Source organism: Equus caballus, chromosome 31 (assembly GCF_041296265.1).
Source record: "Equus caballus isolate H_3958 breed thoroughbred chromosome 31, TB-T2T, whole genome shotgun sequence".
Lineage (NCBI taxonomy): Eukaryota > Metazoa > Chordata > Mammalia > Perissodactyla > Equidae > Equus > Equus caballus.
In genome coordinates, this window is record NC_091714.1 from 13,177,992 (window position 1) to 13,201,920 (window position 23,929).

The following is a 23,929-nucleotide window of genomic DNA, read 5'->3' on the forward strand; positions in this document are numbered from 1 at the left end:
ACACGAGTGCTATAGAGCAGTGTCTAGTTGATGTTGAATAAATATGTCTAAGTTGGCTTGGATGGAATGAACTGTTGGTTCTGGGGTAGTGTCATTCTTTCAGAACTCCCAAACAGAAGGCTTTTGTTTTGTTGGTAGTGCCATGCCTCTCCAAAACAAGAAACAGGCAAATGAAAGGGCGGAGGTGATTTGAGGCAAATATCTGTGAGTTTTGGGGTGGGGGGTGGTGGTGGTAGTGTTTGGGGAGGATGGGTTGGGAGGTTCCATGAAAAAGTTGCTGTTGTTTCACTTAAGTGCTGGTCTTGGTAATTGTCAAGGTTCTCTGGGGCTCTCATTGGAAACAGAGTAGCCGTCTAATCTGTGTTTCCTCTTCCTTAAAGCTTCACCTCCCTCCTTGATTTCCGGATACCTGCCTCCTGCATTCCTGTCCTGTTTGTTCTCTTTGGTTAGCTCTTTTTCGCAGAGTGCCACTCCCACATTTTCTTCCCCTCTATAAAAAAATACAAGTGGAGGAGAATAGCTCAATACATCTTTCTTCCCCACCCTTCCTCTTCCTTCCTCCACAAAAGTTTTCTTTCAGGGTGTTCTCAATTCTTTCCCTTAGGGCAAAGCCTGGGTCCCAGACTGTTGTGGAGTGAACCCTCCACTTTTACCGTATTTCCCAACTTTTACAGCATCCTTGCGTCTGCTCGCATGCGTTTCTGTGGGGCACGTGCTTCTTTTGCTTTTGTTTGTGTGGTAGAGGCAAGTCAGTGCTTGCTCTGGTCGAACTGGGCTGTTCTCTCTTCAGGGAACACAGCACAGACAGGGGTTGTTTTTCTTTTTTCTTTTTTTTCCATAGCCCTCAGGATATACAGGTAGGTATTGACCTGCTCTGACAGCTACTTCTCATTTTCTTTTTTTTTTTTGTAATATTGTCTCTCTCTGCCGTTGTCTTTTCCCGGGGTGCTTGTGGCATGCAGAAATCTTGAAATGCACTGCCTAAACAGTTTCAGATTTTTTTTTGGTTCCAGAAAGGGATAACTTACCTTTTTTCTAAATTCAAGTTTTTGAAAAACAACTTGGGGAAATATAGGTGGAGAGTTCTCTGGTTTCCACAGATGTTTGACCCTTTAAAGGCAGTCAATTTTATTGGTGTCTCACTACGCTCCTATGGTCACTCCTGGCATAAAGGGCTTGTTTCTAGAGCCACATTCAAAAGTGAAAGAGCTAGAAAAGAATTCTATCCAGATTTCCTGGAACGAAATGTAGTGAGTCTGTCTCAGCTCCATTTCAGAAGGTTAGTAAGAAACTTGGACACTGGCTCCTGCAAACTGGTTATGATTGCGTGACTCTGAAAACACCCGAACTCACTGAATTGTACACTCTAAAGAGGTGAATTATGTGGTCTGTGCATTATAAAAAAAAACAAAAAAGACTTTAATGATGCCCGAAGAAACTGCTCCATTGTCTTAGGCAACTGTCCCCAATTTAGCAGCTGGTTTGACCTTTCTCCACCCTCCTTGTATCTGGGCATCCCCTTTGCCCCCCTCTCCTGCTACCTCATGAAGTAAAAGGCCTCATCAGCTGCTGACAATGTCAGATTCTTGCCCTCAAACCTCCAAATCTCCTGATCCCATATAGGCTTCTGTGCTGTCCTTTCACAATGCTTGGAATTTTTTTTTTTTTTTTGAGGAAGATTTACCCTGAGCTAACATCTGTGCCAATCTTCCTCCACTTTATATGTGGGTTGCCACCACAGCATGGCTGACAAGTGGTGTAGGTCTGAGCCCGGGATGTGAACCCCGGGCCACCAAAGTGGAGCACGCTGAACTTAACCAATACGTCATGGGGCTGGAAATGGTTTTAAATCCCAGCTCTGTTTCTTATTGGTTGTGTGACTTTAGGCCAGATGCTTAAAAGCTCCCTGAGCTCCCGTTTCATTTCCTTTTTTTTTAATTTTCATTTTCACAAACACTTAAATAGCACTTACTATGGACCTGTCATTAATATTTTCAAGGGCTTTAAGAATATTAACTCCTTTACAAATTTTAACACGTTTAATCATCCAGATAACCCCACGAAGTAGGGAGTTATCTTCTCTGTTTTGTAGATGAAAAAACTGAGGCACAGAGAGGTTAAGTATTTTGCACAAGGTCACACAGCTAGGAAGTAGCAGAACTGAATCCAGCAGTCTGATTCCAGAGTCCCACTTCCGAACACTCCACCTCCGTGCTGCCCTTCCTGGCCTGTAAATGGGCCCCTTCCTTACTTTGTTGATAATCCTTTGATCTTCAATTTCTTGAACAGCAACTATATCTTATACCATTTCTGCAGTACTCAGCATGGTGTCTGAAACATATCTGTAAATTAATGTACTTAATTAGGTCATTCTTCCCTCCAGTCATTTCTTCGTTGACCACCTCAGATTCGAGGATTTGGGTGCCCAGTTGAGGTCTGGGTTCTGCCGTAGCTCTGTCTTTTTCCTGATGTGATGTCCCAGGGAAGCCACGGGAGAGATAATAATAACCTGGCCGGCATCCTTCCTGGGGTCATCGCCAGGATCAATGACACATAGTACATGCGGGTGCTCTGTAAACCTTGCAGCCCCCAGTTAATGTGGGGGCCTCATTTAACGTGCAGCCCGGCTATTTGGACGGTGCACTTTGAGATGACAATGGCAGTTGGTAGAGGGTTGGATACATGGCAGTTTTTCCACAGAAATCCTGATGGACCCAGGTGGAATGGAGGTGACTGATGTGCTGTGTGTTCACTTCCGCAAGGGGGAACTCCCCACTGGGCAGGGTTGACACCCCAGCAATGGGCGAAGCAGAAGGTCCCAGGCTTGCTGCCGTCCTGCTGCATGGTTCACACGCTGGCTTGATTCTCCCCAGTGCTATAGACTTAAATTTGCAGTGTGTGCAGGGAACTAGTTAATTTTTCCCTCCGTTCGGTGTAAACTTGCCAGTAACAATATTTGTGACCAATGTTTGGCTTTTGGACCAAATCTAATTTATAGTTTTGGCAAAATAAGCTGTGCTGGGGGCGGGGAGTACTGCTTATTGGGTAAAGCACATTCTTTTCTCCTCTTTCACATGTTTCTACTCCCTTTCTCCCCATTTTGGTCCAAGTATTGCAGAATTGGATACAATGGTTTGGTTACTGAATTACAACAACCAACCTTGGAAAGTACATAGTTCTTTTACCAGAGGATCGTGGCAAGCTTTGTGTGCATCTCCACAACTGGGGTTTTGTTTTTAGAATCTAAAAACTTGTTTTGCATTTTTTGTTTAACATGTACTGTGATATATATGTGTATGTACATATACATGTGCACAAACACGTGTACCCTCAGACAGTATATAAGTCAATGTTGAATTTCTTCTCTGCTCCCCTCTGTGTTATCATTCAAGTTCATCCTACGTTTTGGGGGGAGGGTAAGGGAAGCGGACTGGGCTGTCGTTATATTCTGAATTCTGACCATCTACACCGTCGGTTCTTTGGTTCATTCTGAGTTGCTTGTCAGTTCCTTTTTAGTGATTTAGATTAGCATCGACGTCAACAGAAAAAGATGATTTCAGACAATACCACCGTCTGTCCTTTGCCCTGTCCCCACTCTGGGCACTTCTCCCCCTTCATGCCTGGGCTCCGGAGGCTGGGAGCATCCTGGGAGGGATGGGTCTCTTTCACAGCATCGGAAATTGTGCAGAATCGGTGGGGGTTGGGGCAGGGGTGGCCGAGGCCTACAACTTGGAAGCCAGAGTTTCCTGGTTAAAATTGTCAGCTGGGATGCATTACTTACCAATTCAGAAACCTCAGATGAGGACAGTCCATCTGATTGTTGTTTTCTGGGTAACTGGAATCCTTGAACTAAGGTACTCCATCTATTTTTACTTGCTTAAATTATCCTGGCATGGATACATTTGCTATTTCCAAGTTTTGTTTCAGTAAAAGATTGTCTGCTAATGTAGTGAAACCCAAAGGGGGGTTAGTGAAACCCAAAGGGGGGTTGTCTCTTGGTTACATCTTCGGGGTGACCTAAGTCTTAGAGGACATTGGTTACTAGCAAGAAAGTGCAGTTTGCTTCAGGAACAAAATCCTGACTGCTCTTCTGCTCTCCCTGTTGTAAGAAATGGAAGCTGTGGATTTGTTGCTCCATATTTGGTAGCTCCTTAGTGCTGTGGGGACCAGTTTTTCCCAGATGGTTAAAAGCGCATACTTTTGTCTTCAGCGTTACTGTTCTTTCAGCTTCGTGCCCTAAAAAATGGCCGGTAGCTTGTCCCTCCTCCTCAAAATCAGTTGCTGCCTTCCATAAATATAGCGAAAGAGCTGTGTTGATTCTTCACGGGGCTTCTAGGGCTCTCGTGGCTGGACCTCTGGACAAGTTTGGATTTCCTGTGGCTCCCGCGTTGAAGGCTGCAGGGGTCTCAGCAATGGCTTTGTGTGCTCACAGCTCTAATCGGGGCAGAAAACCTGACCAAGGTTTCCTCAAGACCAAGTTCATTCATTTGCTAATTAGTTTTAGCTCTGAGGATATTTGGCATGTAAGTTTCGGGGCAGTTTCTTTCCTTCTTTATACTGTGCTATTATTGTAAGTCAAGGTAATTTATACTGGCTCAGACATGATGTAGAAGCACAGACTTTTAGACCTGGAAGGAACTGAGAGGTCTTCCAATCCAGTTGTCAGACATTGTGTTTAGAAGTCTTTCTTCAAATTAGATTTAACCAGAAGCCTATTAGGATGACTGAAAAAATCAGAGCTGCCAGTGGTAGTGTGTGGGTGTCTTTTTGGTGGAAATTAAAGAAATCTTAATTAAATTGGAGTCAAGAAGGCCTGTAGGGGGAGCTCTCACACCCTATCACACATCTTCAATTACACCAAACAGGAAGAGACAGACCTTGCAGCTTCCACAGGAAGTAAAACTACTTTATTACCGAAGGAAGATTTCTCTCCTCGCCTGGCAACAGCCCAGCCAATGAGAAAAGCCACAGCTCAGCCAATGAGGAGCGGTTGCTGCCCTGAACTGCTGCTTTCCCCCAGTGGACTTTGCTTTAGGACAGCCTCTCCCTGACCCCCTTTTTCTCTATAAAAGCTGCTCCCCTCCTTTGTTTTCTGGATTTGCCTATGGTTTGCCATAGCATGCGCATCCTGAATTATAGTTCTCTTGGCTGTTCCCAAATGAACTTTTTTGAGATAAAATAACAGGCAAATCTGTGCTTTTTTCCCCCCCTTCTTCTCCCCAAAGCCCCCAAGTACATAGTTGTATATTCTAGTTGTAGGTCCTTCTGGTTGTGCTGTGTGGGATGCCGCCTCAGCATGGCCTCATGAGTGGTGCTAGGTCCATGCCCAGGATCTGAAGCAGTGAAACCCTGGACCACTGAAGTGGAGCACATGAACTTAACCACTCATCTGTGGGGCCGGCCCCCAAATTTGCCTTTTCAGTTGACAGTTCTAATTGAAGCCTCTTCATCCACACACAAGGAGCCCAAGAACCAAGAGTAAGTGGTTTAGCCAGTGTTCCACAGGGAAGACATGGAGTAAAGCCAGGATAAGAAATCAAGTTCTGGGGCTGGCTCCGTGGCCGAGTGGTTCAGTTCACGTGCTCCGCTGCAGTGGCCTAGGGTTCAGATCCTGGGCGTGGACATGGTACCGCTCATCAGGCCACGTTGAGGCGGCGTCCCACATCCCACAACTAGAAGGACCTGCAACTAAGATACACAACTATGTACGGGTGGGGGGGTGGGGAGGGTTGGGAAATAAAGCAGAAAAAAAAAAAAGAAAAAGAAAAGAAAAAAGATTGGCAGCAGTTGTTAGCCCAGGTGCCAATCCTTAAAAAAATAAAAAATAAATTTAAAAAAAGGAAGATTGGCAACAGTTGTTAGCCTAGGTGCCAATGTTTAAAAAAAAGAAAAAAAAGAAATCAAGTTCCTTTTGTTAGAAAGCAGATTAGTGACTGCCAGGGGCTGTAGGGAGGGAACTGACAGCAGAAGGGCATGAGGAAACTTTCTGAGGTGACAGAAATGTTTATATCATGATTGTAGTGTGGTTACAGGACCGTATGTATTTGTCAAAACTCATAGAAATGTACACTGAAAATTGGTCAATTTTATTATACCTCAAAAAATCTGACCAAAAGAAAATAATGAAGTGGATAAAAAGTTGTAAGGGTCTCCTAAATCATGTTCAAGACTTTTTTGGTGACGGAGGGGGTTAACATTTTCTCTGCTTTGTAATATAGTGTAATTATATAAAATGATTCTTCCAAAAATATAAAAAGAAAAGAAAAAATCAGATTCACTTAATTCCTGGTCTAGTCTATTTTTTCCAGTTGGCAGATTGGTCACCACTTTTTGCTCTTTGCTGCTGTGAGTTATACCAAGGGTTGGCAAACTTTTTCTGTAGACGACCAGATAATGAATATTTTAGGCCTGTGGGCCATTCAGTCCGTGTCACAGCTACTCAGTTCTGTCATTGTAGTGTGAAAGCAGCCAGAAACAATATGTAAATGAGCATGTGGCCGTGTTCCCGTAAAACTTTGCTTACAAAAGCAGGCAGTGGCCGCACTTGGCCCATGAACTGTATTGGCCAACCTGTGAGTTACACTTTTTCCTTTCGGAGAAACTCAGCAACATGGGCTTTTTCTGTGTCCTCTCAGAAGGATGAATGTTAGAGCAAAGTGGGTCTGTGGAGAAATTTGGAAGAGGCAGGCCCTACAGGGCCTGGAATGCCCTGCTAGGCTCACGGACTTGGATCTGTGAAGTGTAGGGTGGTTTTGCTCAGATGGAATTGGAGGATAAACGAAGAGGAAGAAGAGACAGAACATGGCAACCAGTTTCTAGATTCTTGTAGAATCCTGAGCAAGAGAGCAGTTCAGCTGTGACCGTAAGACGGGAGGGCGGGGACCTCGTGAAGGAATACTCAGCAGGTAAAATGGAGAGAACTCAAAGACTTGGAGACTTGAAGTCCTTGGGACTGGAGAATGTGGAGGAGGAGGGGACGACTCCCAGGTTCTGGCTTGGGCAACTCTGTAAGCCTCAGGGTTGTTGACCAAAATAAGGAAAATGAGAGAGAGAGGCAGACTTGATGGGAAAGATGAGGAGTTCGAGTCTGGATGTGTTGAGTTTTCGATTAGAGAGCAGAATCTGGCAGGCATCATTGTACAGATCTGTAGCCTCCAGATGTTTGATCATGCTTTCCTGTAAGTAAATAACTTGTGGGCAGGCATCAAGAATAAGTAGACATTTATCTATAAGTAGCATATACATTCTGCTGGACTTGCATGCTTATTACAAAACCTAACATGAGAAATGGGCATTTCCAAAGGATAAGATAAAGATTTAAAAATATTTTAAAAATATATATATTTAGGTGTGATTCTTCATTAACATTAGGGGATGTGACACCATATTTCAAGTAGTTCTCATTACATATGATCCCCATTGGTTAGAAACTTCAATTCTACCTTCTTTTTTGGTGAGGAAGATTGGCCCTGAGCTAAAATCTGTGCCAATCTTCCTCTGTTTTGTATGTGTGGGATGCCACCATAGCATGGCTTGGTGAGAGTTATGTAGATCTGTGCCCCGGCTGCTGAAGCAGAGCATGTGAACTTAACCACTATGCCACTGAGCTGGCCCCTCCATTCTGCCATTTTTGATCGTTAGCATGTGCTTCTTAGTGTGCAGTTCATATCACTTTTCAGGCTCCTCTTGCCCTCTTGAGACCTGTGGGGGAAGACAGTGGCTCCTGAGCCAAAGAAGGGAGGTCATGATGCAGTTTCTCCTCTCAGAGCGGATACAGGATATTCTGACAGGGGAGAAAGGATGGGGTGTGAGGAAATTAGGTCCTTCCATGTCTAGAGGGAGGAACTGTGCTTCCATCAGAGGCCTCAGCAGGTGCAAAGGCAGTGGCCCAGCTGGGTGTCCGCCTTTTGTCTCAGGCTGCCCCTGAGAGGTGGCCCTGCCCTCCCACCGCCTCCTAGAGACACTGGTTGTAGTTTTGACTCATTAGGAAAGGTCAGTCAGTCAGGAGGAGACTGTCTGACGAGGCAAAAGCAATTCCGCAGTCCTTTAAAATTCTATAGCCGAAAGTCAGTACAGCCTGTGTTTCAAACATGGTGTTATCGCCTCAATTCAGATTTCTATGCTTATACCAGTTTCATCAGCTCGTTTTAAAATTAAGGCCTACAGGCTTCAACAAAATAAGGGTGACAAAAGAAAGTCATCCTAAAAAGATATCATTGGGTGGCTCACTTCACAAAAGGGCACTTGGAGGTCCTACCACGCTTCTGAATTTTGGCATGCTCTGATGTCAGCTTTGCTCCATTCATCATGTTATGCCCCTTTGGAAGCCAAAGCATGTTGCGCTTCAGTTTGAAACCTGATTTTATTATTCTTAGCAAGGTGCTGTGTTTGTAAGAAGTTATAATATTGGGTATCAGAGGTGTTAGCAAGTTGGGACGGCTGAAGAGGTCTGATGTCAGGTCTTTGCCATTCGGTGTTTTCAAAAGTGTCGGGAATTCTGGGAGTATCGTAATTAGGTGTAAACGTGCTTTCTTTGCTCTGGTTCACACCATCAAGAATTGACCTAAGTCCTCAGCTCCTTCATAGCGGAGGGCCCGCCTCAGTACAGTGCCTTGCACGTGGTGGTTGCTCCAGAAATTTTGTTGAGTTAAATTGCATTTGTGTGATCTGATTGATTCTCCTAGTCGAAGAACCTGGTATACCCAAATCCTGTTTGCATCATTGGTCACTTGTGGCCCTTAAAAGTTCTGATGAGATGCGAGTCTACAAGCTGTGGCTAGACCAATTTCTGAATCAAAACATTTCTTTATAAAAACCAAACCAAACCAACACCCTCTCGTTACCACATGCTTTTGTGATAAAAGTACTTGATGTGAAATGCTGTAGGGACAACTCTGGGCTCACTCTATTTGTAGAATTAGAGCTTTTGCTGACTCGAGCCTGTGGGCTCAAAGCATAGCTATCTGAGATCCTTCCAGTGGGTCTCACGTGTCAGAACAGAGCGTGGTCCAGTCAATGATCTGATTTCTGTCTCTTAGAGAAAAGAAGAGAATAGCTCTAGATTTTTTGTACTGGGGGCATTTACTTTTACTTCTTAATCCTCATACGCATAATCCTTTCCACATTTGGGAGAGATTCATTAATTAATAAAAACTGATTCTTAGTACAAGCCAAGTACCTTGTCAAAGATTGGAGTTTGATTTTGTTTATAATATTTCTCTTAATGTAGAAATGATCTCCTTTAATCTTGAAACATTGAAGCTTGCCGCAAATACCTGTAACTGATAGCACAATCAGGAGTTCCGTTATCTTTGGTTACTTGCACGGGAAAATAAAATCAGGTAACTCGTGCATTGGCGTGACATTAGTATTTATGTGAAGTTCTTTGTCTTCATGCATTCGTTTGTTTATTTCACAAATATGGTTGTGCACTGGCAATGTTCTAGATGCTGAGAAACAGGCAGTGAACAGAGAAGCCTCTGCTTTCGTGGTGCTTATAGCCTGATAGAAGTCCTAAAACATTTTTAGGTGGGATCAATGATTATGGCAAGTTCCCAAATTTGGGAATGCTTTCTGGGAAAGGTAATAACATGGGTTGTTGAGACTTTGTTTTATCTCCAATTTACTCTGTTCCAGAGGGGACTACCTAAGCATTAGGGAATTTCTGTCTCTCTCTAGCAACTTCTATGCAGAACATTTAGGAAATTAACAAAATATATAGAGTATTGTGGGCTTCATAGTGTTCTAAGCCCTTTATAAATATCAACAGTTAATTTTCATTACTGATTTATGTAGTAGAGAATATTATTGTCCCTGTTTTTACAAATGAGTCAAGTGAATAACTTGCCCAGGTGCCTAGTTAGCAGGAAGTGGAATTGGGGTTGGAAATCAGGCTCTTAGCCACTGCCTATCACTTGCTGATATAAATCCTGAAATAGTATTTTTTTAAATCATGAAATGTTTCTTTCGTTCCTTTTTGCATTTGAGATTTCTTTGAAAGTTTAGGATTATTTCTAGCCAGATTTAGTGACAGTCGAGGAAGCCTGGGCTGTCTCTTACTGTGGCTTCCATTCTGTGGCAGCTCCTTCTCCTTTTCCTTCATGATTCTTTTCACATTGAATTATGTGTTTAATCTAATTTTATTTAATTATGTGTTTCTCTTGGTCTGCTAGACTTTCTTTAAGTTTCTTGAAGCAAGAAACTAGCAAGTAGGTACATTTGACAAATAAGTTAAAGTGTATGGTTTATTGCAAATTCTGAAACCAGTTTACTTGAAATTGGGGATTTTCTCCTCCTTTGTGGGCCCACATAATAGTTTGATTTAGCTGTTTATGAATGTTTAATTGTATTCTAAACAATAGGCTAGCTGAACAATAGGCCATAACGTATTGGAATAATAAAACTGGGGGCAATACTATTTAAAACCTAGCATATTCAATATATGTGTCCCTTGAGGGGACAGTCTTTAAGCCACTATAGCTTCCATTTTTAGGTAGGTAACAATGTGATATTTTCAGTTGATAGTTCCCCTGTGTCTTGGGGATCTTTTGATTATTTAAGGGTAGATCATTTATATTCCCTCAGAATCCGCAAGAAGATTCTGGCCTTTTTAGGGAATGCTCTGTATTCTTCAGTTCTCATTCTCTGATCATTTGCAACCTTTGTCCCCTCTAGAGCCCTCCTCACACCTCCTATCTCAACCTTCTTCTCTGTGTGCAAAATATTTCCCTAATGCTCCAAAGCTACTTCTGAAATCTTGTTTCTTCAGTGAATTTTTTCCCAGTTAGTTAAAAGAGATATCCAGCCTCATCTTTATTTCTACTTATTATTCAGGGATGAAGTTTGATGAACATCCATTGTGCACGGTTTCTTCACTTTAATTTTAATGGGCTAATTTATTCTGCACTTGAAAACTAATGCAAGTCTCTCAGTCTCATGCTGTGTTTTGAGCAATGAACTTGGCACAGTAGACTTGACTTTCAATTCTATTGGTCATTGAGCCTTGTTTATTTTATGTAAGAAAGTGTTTATCACGTGTGGATGAATATGAAATAAAATTCTCTTAGGTTTGTGTTGCTTTGCTGGGGCTGTCATAACAAAGTGCCACAGACAGGGTGGCTGAAACAACAGAAATTTAGTTTCTTGTAGTTCCGGAGGCCAGAAGTCTGAGATCATAGTGTCGGCAGGATTGGTTTGTTCTGAGGCCTCTGTCCTTGGCTTGTAGGTGACCGTGTTCTCCCCATGTCTTCGCTTGGTCTTCCTTCTGTGCATGTCTGTGTCCTAATCTCCTCCTCTTATGAGGACACCAGTCATATTGGATTCAGGCCCACCAACATGACCTCATTTTAACTTATTGTCTCTTTAGAGATGCTGTCCAAATACAGTCGTGTTCTGAGGTCCTGGGGGTTAGGACTTCAGCATGTGACTCTTGGGGAGACACAGTTCGGCCACAGCAAGGTTTAAATGTATAATATAGTTATCCTAAACTTGTAGACAAATTCAAAAAAAAAATTCTTTTTAAAGCTTGAAAGTAGGCAAGGGGAGAGAACATTCTGAAGGTGAGATTGTAGGATATTAGTTGTGATGTGGCTTAGAACTGGCAAAGTGACGTAGGGTAAAATTGACAGTAATTGATCTTTTGTCCTTACTTTCCCAAGTTTTTGATTCGCTGACATCTGAAGTACCTTCTAAGTAGCTCAAAGATTGTGTGATTCTATTTTAATCATTGTTTTGTAATGAGACCTTACTGCTTATTTAGGAAGACGGTTGGAGAGGAATTTTTATAATTCTCTGTTTACCAGCAGGCAAACAGACCTTGATTTGAATTCAAGTTCTTTTTTTCTTCATCAAGCTGAAGAAAATGTCTATAAAAATCCTTCTCTTGGCATCTTCCCAGCTATGTGACTGTGGATGGCATGTGCAGCCACACGAGCCCTAATTTAGTCATCTATAAAATGGGACTAGAGTTGTACGGAGGCTCTCCTGGGCTCTTAGCCCTTGTCACTGTTGCTTGCTACAGTTGGATACTGCCCCTCTGCAGATGGCCCTGGGTATCGGGGTGCTGAGACTCTGCTGCCCAGGCAGAGCATTCCCCTCAATACCTGCTGACTTCTGGGGCCTTAACTGCCCGCCCAACTCACATGCTATGCAGGCCACTTGCAGCTCAAGGCCATCAAAGCAGAGCTGGGTTTATATCAGTGTCCCCAACCTCGGTTGCTAAGTGACAGAGTTCCTCTGCGAGACAGATGTCAGTTCAGGGAGGATGGGTTGGTTCCAACTGGTTACCATAAAATTAATTTTTTCTTACCTCCTCTTCCTGTATGTGATAGCCCCAAACGGTTATCAGGATGTTGTTCCTCTTTCTCTATCTTATCAGGAAGCAAGTGGTGAAAGTTTGTGGAGCAGAGATGTTGTTTAGCTTAGCACATGAGATTTTAAGATCCACGAACTTTAATATTGCCAAGGGTCAGTGCTGGACTTGTGTCTACTTTCCTAGTCCAGGGTGCTCACATAGCAGAGGCACCCTGCTATGTGAGGGGTGAAGGGTGTGGGTGTGGGTGTGGAAGGGAGAGGGGACAATGGTACCTTCTATATACTTTGTTCCAGTTAAATCGAGTTTTCATCTTTTGTGTTGGGATTGAATTTGTATAAATCTAGTCTTTTAAAACACTAAGGTGGCTTTTATTATTAGGCTTGAATAGATCAACTGATTCAATGTAAAATTTTACTCCGGTAAAAACCATTAAAACAAGTTGACCAGAGAATTCTCTATACAGAAATAAAGATTCCCAAGTTCTATTAGGCTTACCTATTTTAATGATATATAAGAGCATTAAAATACAACCCTGTTGCAGTAGTATTTGACCTGGAAAAATTCCCGTAAGCTAACCCATTTAACATTGCCTTTCTCTGGTACCATGCTGATACCTTCCCCTTTGGATTGTGTATTCATCAGGATTTTTTCAGTTGCAAGGGACAGAAACTCAGCACAAACAAGCTTAAGCTAAAAAGGGAATTTATTCCAATTTAAGTGAAAAAATCTAAGGGTAGATAGATCTTTAAAGACTGTTAGATGCAGGGGCATGTAAGATATTATTGAGGCGTTTTCTCTGTCTCTCTCAAATGAAGTTTACTTTCAGAAAACTGATCAGAAAACTGATCAGTGAAATGACCATCAATATCCCCAAAGTTGTGTCCTTATGACTTCTGATTGGAAAGGAAGAAAGAGCCTGTGTCGTCCTGTGTCCAAATATCAGATATCAGGGAAGATTTTGATTGGTTCTGCCTGAGTCACATGCTCATTCTTGAACCTATAATTGGCTGGTGGATAGAGTATTGTGGCCAACCACTGTGGCAAATCATCTTGATTGGCAGGCCCACTGGGAGCACATGGGCTGGAAGAGGGATGGTGTCCCAAAGGCAGAGTTGCTTAGCAAATAGTCAAACATGTCTAGTACAGATAACTAGCATTTCAAGTCAGCAGGGGTTAGTGTTTATTTTTGTAGTTGAAAGAGAATGGGAAAGTAACTGTCATAAAACTCTGCTGGATTTATTTGGAAATTTTAAACTGCCCATTTAAAATCTGTTTGAGGTGAGAAGATGAGGGCACACTTGAAAGATGTCCCTCAGGTGGGATACACGTTGTATAGACAATCAAGTAGTGGAGCGTAGTTGGTGATTCCTGAGGTTGATTTAAATGTGAGCAATTTTTCGAATAAAGAAACAAAATAACAATTATGGACTTTCTTTGCTTTTTTGGTAGGTTTAGATGATTGCCTGCAGCAGTACGTCCACAAGTTTGAACGGGAGAAGATAAATGGAGAGCAGCTGCTGCAGATTTCCCACCAGGATCTTGAGGAGCTGGGTGTCACTCGAATTGGACACCAGGAACTTGTGTTGGAGGCTGTCGACCTTCTCTGTGCACTGGTTAGTTCAGAATAAGGTGATCTGTACTGTGATGGCATTCTTTAGAACCTTATTCTCTTAAATCTTCATTGTTTGTGATTTAACGTATCATCATTTTCTTAAATGATCCATTGAAGTGAAGCATGAGCTGAAGATAGTATAAGAAGGGAAGAAAAGAAATCGTTTTCTAGATTAAGAGTTGGCAGACTGTGGCCTATGAGTTAAATCTGGCCCATCGTCTATTTTTGTAAATAAAGTTTTATTGAGACACAGCCATGCTCATTCATTTATGTGTTGTCAGTGTCTGCTGTTGTGCTACAATGGTAGAATTGAGTAGTTGTAACAGGGAGAGTGTGGTCCCCAAAGCCTAAAATATTTACTGTGTTGCCCTTTACAGAAGAAGTCTCTATTAGTCTTATTTTCTTATCTTCTGTAAAGAATAAAAAGATGGAGATAGTCCTAATGAAAATGTCATCTTCTAAACGGAAATGAGAAATGGGTTCCGATTTTCACATCTGTTTTTGTTGCTATAAAAATCGCTTTTATGTTTCATAGATAGTTGTAGTATTTAAATAACTGATGTTTGTGCTTGAAATAGTCAACCTATGAAATGGTAGCTAGGTGGGAAAAAATGTAAACTTAGTTACATTTCGTAGATGCCTGAGCTTTGGCTTGAATGTGAATGAGTTAAATTTTTCCAGGTTCTGATGCTTACGTTGCACCTATGGCTGCAGAGGGAGCTGTTTTAGGAGTGGGCTAATAACACCTGTAAGTGCATTGTGTTTATAGACAGGTTAGCACGGGGTGGGATCCACATCTGTCTGTTCTGGTGCCATGCTAAGGATGCAGTTTCCCTAACTGTCAGGATTTGGACAAACTTGGCAGCATTCAGGCTGGCTTAGTAATGCTATGAACCTGAGCCAGGGGTATATACAATTACATCAGTGAGAATGGTGGGAAAGAATGTGCTCCCAATTATTTTGCCATTGCTGGTCTGCGTTCCGTTGATTATATAACACTTACTGCATTGTGCGTATTCTTCTTCTTAAAATGGACAGAGGCTTGTCTTCTGCTCTGAGATGTGCTGCTCTTGTTTAGGAAAGTAATGGGGAAATTATTTGTGGTTGATAAATGAGCTGCCACAAGGCAGACGCTGTGGCCAAGTGGTGTGAGTGTTGGCCTGGGAGGCAGGATTTTTGCATTCTAATCCTGGCTCTGCTGCACGCTCCTCACTCTGTGACCTCCAGGGAAACGGGCTGTCTGTTTTCCCCATCATTTCCCTACATGTGGCCGTGTGCTAATGTGTAAGTGTTTTGCGCTGTCCAGAAGATGTCTGAGAGTCCTGTTTATTATTAAAACTGTATGTTTTTTGTACGGTAAAACAGATTTGAGTTTACTCTTAGTATGTTTTCTGGATAGATCACTTTTTGGTCTTTTCTGCTATTTTGAATTGTCTCTTTCACTTTGTTGTAGGACTTTGAGGACAGGTAAATTCCTTTGAAATTCACAATATGAGAGGCGAGGAGGAAGGAGGGGCCAGAGCACATGTGCACATCAATAATGCACATAACAGCTGCCTCCTTGTGCTTTTCCCCTTCCCTACCTCTTAGAATATTAGACCAAAATGAACAAAGCTGGACAAATGCCAGAACCTAAAGCTGTGTTTTATCTCCTACAATTTCCTTCTAATTTCCTTTGTAGACAAAGTTTTGACCTCAGACTCATTCTGGACGTGTTTTGTGCGGTAGAGTGCTGGTGAATGCATTTGACAGGAGGGTCACTGGAGAGTTCTCAAATGAATGTGCCTTTTCTGGGTTGGGGAGGGTTTTAGAGTTTTACTAAAGTACCTTTAGTCTTGCTGTAATCTCCTTTTAAAATATTCTTATTGCAACGCATATATTAATTATACTATCTATTTAATCCATTTGTACCATATAGATCTTCGTGTATATAAATTGATGATAATTTTTTGCCTTGAACAGCCCATTCCCTGGACAGTTAATGTGTATTTGCAGTTGTCCCTGGTGTTATAAAAGACGGTTTGATGTAAACTTAGTTTCGTGGATGTTCATTTTATGACGGACAGGAAATGAATAGAATTAGAAGTAAGGAAAGGGAGAGGAAAAAACAAAACCACTGGAAAGTTTTGGAAAGAAAAGGGCAGATAGAATGGATAGGAACCTAAAATCGGGAAGAGCTATTGAAGATTCGAAAACCAGTGAGCAGACAGCTCACAAATAGCTGGCCATGGTTAGAGAGCAAGGAGAGGAAGTGCCTTTGGGGAACATTGACCTTGGCTGGCTGGAGTGGCTTAGCACAGTGGCTTGTATTATGAAGCAGAACCAGGACCACCTCTCAGGATTGAATTCAGAGTCTGAGCCCAATTTTTTTTCCCTTTCTCTGGGGCAGACTCTAGAGCTGTTCTTTCTAGTAGTATAGCTTTAGCCACATGTAACTAAATGGACATTAGAATGAAATAAAATTCAGTTCCTCAGTTGCACTTAGCTACATTTCAAGTCTCAATGGCTACATGTGGCTAGTGGCTACTGTATTTGGATAATGCAGATAGAGAACATTTTCATCATTGCGGAAAGTTCTATAGAATAGCGTTGGTCTAGAGGGTGTTGAGAGTAATAACGTATAATCGTAACCCATTTTCTTTGCCAAATCAAGCAGGTATTAGTTTCCTGAAGACTGAGGCAGGGATATGTATGTTTTTAAGGTTAAAGTAGGCTGAGAAAGTGAACAAGGTTGGAATCAATCATGTGTGGAGTGATGCCACCTAAATGTGTCCTTAAATGAAATACCTGTGATGTGTCTACCTGCCCAGAGTACTTCTGTGTACCCCCAAGATGATTCATTTTCATCATTTACCCATCCATAGCAAATCATTAAAAAATGTTATCCTTCTTTATGGGGAGAAATCATACAGGAAGAGGAATCTTTGCTAGCAATTTGTTTTTAACTTGATTTTGCTTCTGAGCTTATTAAATACTTTTAAGAAAAATGTGAAGTATATTTCTTAGGCTGTAACTCAATTGACCCAAGTCAATAGGAAGGTTTTGACTATGTATCTGTGACGCTCCTTAAGTTTGTTAGGTCATGAATAGAGCTAGTAGGAATGGGAAAAGAAAGGAGAGGAGAAGTTAAGATTTGTCCTTAGTTAAAATGTGTACAATCTTAAGGCAGCAGAAGAATGAGAATCTATCTGCCTCTTTCCTTTTCTTCTGTCTTGTTTGTCATTTCTCTAACCAGACCAGGAAGCGACCCCAAAGGCTAACTTTTAATGAAATGAGATCTTGGTGGAAGGTTTTTAGTATGTATGTAGATTTTCAGAGACTCATTTTGTTTCTTATTTAGTTTCTATCTTCTTGACACCTTATCTTAAAGCAATTTCTGAAGGAGACAGGTTTTGAGGGAAAAAAGGTTAGTGAAAATAATCAAATCTGGTCTGGGAAATTATTCATTTTCTGTCTTTCACTGTGGGGCACTTAATTCAATAATCCTTTCCTGATTATGTTTCTACAGTAGAGGTTCTTTTGAGCTAATATAATCAGTTTCTTGTTCTCTTCTTATTGTGGAATGGGGTGGAAGGGGAAGGAATTTTCCTTCCTTACTTTGCTCCCTCCTTCTTTGAAAAATTATACTTTGTTATAGTCTATCCATCCATCCTTCCGGCCCCATGATTTGTTTTGGGGGAAAAAGAAGAAAGAATCAGCAAATTGGATGAAAATGAAAAGAACCAGTTAATAAGAAGCTATACTCATCCTTTATTTTAATGTTAAAAGTGGTAGGTTTGTAGAAGACTGAAGTTTAAAACTTTTTGCAACACTAAAATGCATTTAATTCTCCTTGAGCTCAAGAAGTAAATGTTGTGTATGGTAATAAAAGTTCCAAGTAATTTATGGTGACATTGACTATAGAAAGCTGACTTTCCTGCTTTTAGTTCAAAACACTTGATGTAAGTTGGCAGGCTGAGTAATTGACTGAATAAGGGGACATTTCTCTTTAATCATAGTCCTTCTAAACAAGCTGTGTCATGTGGCGCTTTATCCATTCTTTTGTGAGTCTTTGATTCTTTGACTTTAAAAAGCCATGATGAAGATCCATCTTTCCATTTTTGTCTTCTCTGTTGAAGGACGATATCATGTGTTAGTCTCTAGAAAATAACAGTGAGAAAATAAGTGAATGAATATAAGGTTTAAATAAAACATTACTGTTAATACAGAACACTCATTTTTATTATGAAATTTAGTGTTTTTTTTTAAAGCTTGCAAAAGATGATTTTCACTTAATGGCTCTGGGAAGTTTTTTTATATTTATACTTAACTCTTTTTAAAATTTCTATCCAAATTTTTTAAAATATTTTTTATTTGACTAGGAAGCAACATAAATTTAAACTTCAAATAAAATCTAGTTAAAGTTAGAATTGTTTTCATTAAAAGAAGAGTCATTAAGATTGTTATTACTTCCCGTTTTTCTTTTTTCCCTTCATTTGTTTATTTTTGGATGTACGTCATAATATATTTCAAATTTTGTATAGATCACATCATGTTCACCAACTTACTGTTTTTCATCTTGCCAAAAAAAAAGTTCTCGCAAACTGCATGGTATATTTATGCTTTACATATCTTGATTTAGAGACATAGCTTATCCTTCCCTAGGGCATTGGAGGTGAGGCTGTACGAGGAGGGGGCTAAGGTACAGGCCAGGTGCCCTGGCTCTCAGGACAGTGGGGTCCCAATGGCTGAAAGCAGCTGGAAGAAGTTTCTCACACTTCAGAGAGGGTGGAGTACATCAGGATAGAATTGGGGGGAATTAAGACCTGCTTGTTCGTTTGTGCTAGATCCAGCATCACTGGCCGCTTTTCTTTTTTTCTTTTCTTTTTCTAGCACTTAGAATCCTACCCCTACTACTGATGAGTAGTGTAATTTTAGGGAATTTATTTAAATGTCTCTGTGCCTCAGTTTCCTCACCTGTAAAATAGAGAGAATATTTCCACCTCCACATGCTGCGTTTACCTGAGATAAAACTTGTCAAACACCTGGTCCAGTTCCTGGCATGGAGTAAGTGTTCCATCCTGTCAGCCATTTTGTATTATTCCCAAGTTTTAAATGGTACCCCATTCTTGCTTTGGGATGCTGTTGATACAGTTGTATATACCCCAGAAATATTTTCACTTTTTGTTAAAATGATGAAACACCAATTTAGGCACATGTAGTGCCATTGAATATAGAAATTTCATCCCTGAGCCCCCAAGTTAGCTCAGATTTATGCGTTGTTTCCTGAGATTTGTTCTTTATCTGAAAGGGAGTCTGGGACAATATTGTCACGTGAAATTGATTTTTTAAAAATACCCAAGTAGGTTGAACATTGTTCAGAAAGAACACAGGTTAGAAGCTCACGAGACGGAAATGACAGGGAAATTGATGTTTCGTCTATGCTGCCCTGTTTCCGTGTGAGCGACTCTCCTCCGATGGAAAGTCATCCATTCGATGACTACTTTATTGTCTGCTGTGCTGGAAATAGAGTCGTGAGCAATGTGCTCAGAGCTGCACGCTCACAGACCTTGCATCCCTGTGGGGAAGACAGCAGCAAAGAAGGTGCCTCAGAGAGATGACAGATAAGTGACGTGCTAGAGAGTGCCCTGAGGAGGCACTTGGCAATGTCTGGAGTCATTTTTGGTTGTCACAACTGGGGAGGGAGTACTACTGATACCTATGAGTAGAGGCCAGCTCAACATCCTGCCATGTAGAGGAATCCTCCCCCGCAACCCAAACAAAGAATTATTCGGCTTAAATGTTGGTAGGGGCTAGGTTGTGAAACGCTGCTCTAGATGGTCTGAGAAGCCTTGAAGAAGATGCAACATTTGGGCTGGGATGCAAGTGGTAAGAAAGCGATTTGAGGGAGGAACATTTCAGGAAGAGGAATGAGCGGGAGCCAAGTCCCTGAGGTAAGAGTAGGCTGTGGGAGGAACAGAGAAAAGGCTGGTGTGGCCCAAGTGCGTGAAACCAGCACTGCTAGTAAATTACGTAGGGTTTTGTGGCTGTTGTAGGAGTTATTCAAGTTGTTTAGTGAGCTGTTGAGTTATTATGAGAGTCTGAACATTGTTGTCAGTTTTGAGTTTTTCCCTTTGATTTTATTTCCCACAGAATTATGGCCTTGAAACTGATAACATGAAGAACTTGGTTCTGAAGCTGCGTGCGTCTTGCCACAACTTACAGAATTACATAAGTAGTCGGCGGAAGAGTCCAGCTTATGATGGGAACACCTCCCACAAGCCCCCCAATGAGTTCCTGACTTCTGTGGTGGAGCTCATAGGCGCTGCCAAGGCCTTGTTAGCTTGGCTGGACCGGTGAGTCATGGGTGTGCTTTACTGTGCTGTAAAAGGAGGGTCTGAGATGCATACAATAGCCTGTACTTTGTCCCAAGAAAATGGACCATTGCTCCCTTCATGTCTTTCCATCGGATCTCTCCAGGAGTTCTGGATCAGTAGTAGTCTGTAGGGTCCCTCTGGAAGTTCCTGAAAAGGTAAATAGCAGGAACAAAATAACTTCCGCTTAGAAGAGAGTGGAACTGTGCTAAAGTTGTGTTTTGCTGAGGTTAAACATTAGTGAGGGTCGGCCCTGTGGCCTAGTGGTTAAGTTTGGTGCGCTCAGGTTCAGTGGCCTGGGTTCGGTCCCCTTGCATGGACCTACACCACTCATCAGCAGCTGTGCTATGGCGGTAACCCACATACAAAATAGAGGAAGACTGGGACAGATGTTAGCTCAGGGCAAATCTTCCTCAGCAAAAAAAAAACCAAACCAAAACAACAACAACAGAAACATTAATGAGTATTTGATTGGTATGAGGACTGTTAGTTGACTTCGGAAGGGATGTTCATTCTCTTGGCTCATTTTGTGATGTTTTTATCTAGCACTTCTCTGTCTCTTTTCTATTCAGATTCCCATTCTGTGTGTTACCTGAAACAGTTACACAATGGATAATTTAAGCCAGCCTGTTGTGTAGGCATGCTTGTCAGCACACAGTGTGGGATCCCAGTGGGTTCCCTCCCCCCGGCCCCCACTTTTCTTTTTTAAGAATTGTTGTTGCTTTCTAGGGCTCCATTTACAGGGATCGCTGACTTCTCAGTAACGAAGAACAAAGTCATTCAGCTTTGTTTGGATCTGACCACTGCAGTCCAGAAGGTCAGTACATCGTTGTCGCTTTCTCAACTTCTTTCCTCCCTTTTCCCACTTCATCAAAGGGTTTACAGGCAGGCATGAAGTACCATTCTTTCTCTCCCTGTTTTTTTTTTTTTTTCTCATCAGAATTGGGGAGAGATGAAAGGCTTTAAGTCAGATGTATTGTGTAGATGGTTTCTGAAAAATGACCAGTGGCCTTTCCATCAAAGATGGCCTCTTTTGTTTTAAAATAGTTGAGCTAGGAGTCCTGTACTTCCTCTAAAATGTTAGAATACTTAATTTTTTAAATAGAAATGCTAGAGTAACTAAATTTCACTATCCTCTTTATTTTAAATACCTTACTGTGTCTGCTTCTTAGTTTTCTTTTCATTTCGACCTCTGTGGTTGGCTTTACCAGTCAGGATGTGCTAAGTTATGATGTAGTAACAAATAACCCACAAACCTCAGCACTTTATTGCTTGGTTATCTGTATCCCAATGGGTCAGTTTAGGGATCTGCTTTAATTCTCCCCACTTCAGGATGCAGACTGGCAGAACAAGCAGTATCTCATGTTGCTTGAGCCTGTGGCAGAGGAGGTTCTCACACTGACAAATGTCCTGGTTTGGAAGTGACTCATGTCCATTTCACTCCCAGCTCATTGGCCAGACCTAAGTATCTTAGCAAGTATCTTACCAGATCTAAGTATCTGGCTAATCTTCCTTAGCCAGGAAGATTTGTATCAGTCGGTCTGTAACTCACCTGGCTTCTGTAACCTGAACTTTTAAAAATATTTCTTATTAGACCATCAGCTCTTAAGGTCACTTGCTGTCATATTACCTGGCACATAGCAAAGACTTGTAAAATATTTTTGAATTGAATTGAGGCTATAAAATGTAAGGAAGAATGTGTTCTTTTTTCCCATCTCGCTTGGTTCTAAAATTCTGTGATTCCACATTTGTTTCCACTGCTGAGTTGGCAAAAAGTTAAGAACATCCTTTCCTTGGTCCCCACCGTATTACTGCATCTATAATGGATGTAATTCTGAAAAGCTTTGTACTTTGTGTCTTCCTGGAACTTGAAGAGTGAAGTTGGCTTTGCACGTGGCAGCTGTATGTGGTCCAGTCCTGAGCCGCCATTGAACTTAAGGCATGTGTGGCTTCATTATATGCTTTTGAGGCCATGTTCTTAGAAAGGAGCACGGAGCATCTCATGGGACTCTGCGTTTCTGCTCTTTTTTATGATGTGTAAAATAATTTTGACAAAAAGAGTCTGGTACCAATTGTGGTACATTAATCATACAGCCACGGAGTCCTGGCATTGGTGGTAGAAGGCATTTATTTCTCTGATACCTTGAGCTTTCTTTTTTTTTTTTCCTGCTTCTCTCTTCCCACAATATCCTGCCTCCTATTTTGATTTTTAACAGAATTTACTTGCGATCGATTAAATGACAGTGTAAGAGTTAAACATCATAGTTAGCAAATGGGGAAGTTTTGCTCTTGGGTGCATCTGTGTTTTATTTAACGGGTCCTAGACTGAGTGATTCATCGAGGCGGCCCCTGCTGTAGTGCGGGGGAGAGGAGGAGAAAGGGATGCAGTTGAAAACAGAGGTGGTAGCAGTTGTTTTCACAAGATGCTGCTGCTTTGCCTAAGCAGGTTGATGTTGGCTTCGTAGGTGTTTGGACTGCTCCTTCAATAAATATTTACCGAGCACTTGCTATGTGGGTCTACTGCTCTTCTAGACAATGGGAATACCAGAGTAAATAAATGGATGAAAAGAATCCCTCGTGGAACTTACAGTCTCTGGGGGAATGAGAAAATTAAAAGATAAATACGCAAACTATATTTCAAGTTCTATGAAGTTGGAGAAGTGCTAAGGAGAGAGTGCCGGAAGGATTGAGACGCTGGCTAGAGTCACCTACGTTGAGAAGGTGACGTTGAGTAATCTGACCACCCTGATTCTGTTCTTGTCTGGACAGAATGGGCTGATTGCATTGTCTCAGGTGGCTTTTCTTCTTGTGGTCATAGAGGTGTTGATATGAACTGATGATAAGAAAGGCTCCCCGTGGGAGGTGCCGAACCTGACCTGCTTCCATCAGGAGAGGTGTCCACTGAGCACCCTCATGTCGCTCGACCTGTGTAGTTGGGGCCTCACGACGCCTGGCATGTGATTAATGGTGATATTTTAAATGTGCGTTTAAACAAATGAAAGAATGCTTTTGACAAAGAAGCGAAAGAGAATTTGTCTCTTAGGAAAAATTTAATCCCAACTTAAGGGATACAAGAGGTCTTGTTTTTGTTTGTTTGTGGTTTATTTTTTGTTCTTGGTTTCCCTTTGGTGGTCATTGAATGTATGCTTCAGAGACAGCCAGCCATAAGTTCAAATCCTACCTCTGCCGTTAATTAGCCCTGGGACCTAGGACAAGTCACTTAAAACCATAAGCCTCAATTTTTCTCATCTGTAAAATGGGAATACTAATATTTACCTCACCAGATGATTTGGTGGGATTTCTACAAGTTATTGTTGAGGAAAGAAAACGTGTAATGTGAAGAAAAATAGTGACCCCCCCCAATTTTTTAATTGTATATATATATATATGTGTGTGTGTGTGTGTGTGTGTGTTTATATTACACACCTGTGTCCAAAAACCTGTATAAAAGGGAATAGATACGCACAGTGGGCAATTTGGAAGAAAAATTGAGTCTATCTTAGGGAAAGAAGTGGGGAGGGAACATGTCAAGCCAAAAAAAAATTTTTTTTTAATTTACAAAAAGTGCACGTATGACCACATTTATGCATTCGTGTAAAATTAAAAATAGAGAAATAATATAAACTTTTAAAAATAATATCTACCTCAAAA

General features: G+C 41.5%; 1 protein-coding gene across 2 annotated transcripts in view; it reads left to right on the forward strand.

Moving 5' to 3' along the window:
* CNKSR3 (CNKSR family member 3) overlaps window positions 1-23,929 on the forward strand; it is an 86,126-nt gene that overhangs the window by 35,599 nt on the left and 26,598 nt on the right. For both annotated transcript variants that reach the window (XM_005608170.4, XM_070256496.1), the window contains exons 2-4: window positions 13,763-13,926; window positions 20,058-20,260; window positions 21,008-21,095. In XM_005608170.4, coding sequence (XP_005608227.2) covers window positions 13,763-13,926; window positions 20,058-20,260; window positions 21,008-21,095 — 455 coding nt within the window. The remainder of the gene's footprint in view (window positions 1-13,762; window positions 13,927-20,057; window positions 20,261-21,007; window positions 21,096-23,929) is intronic.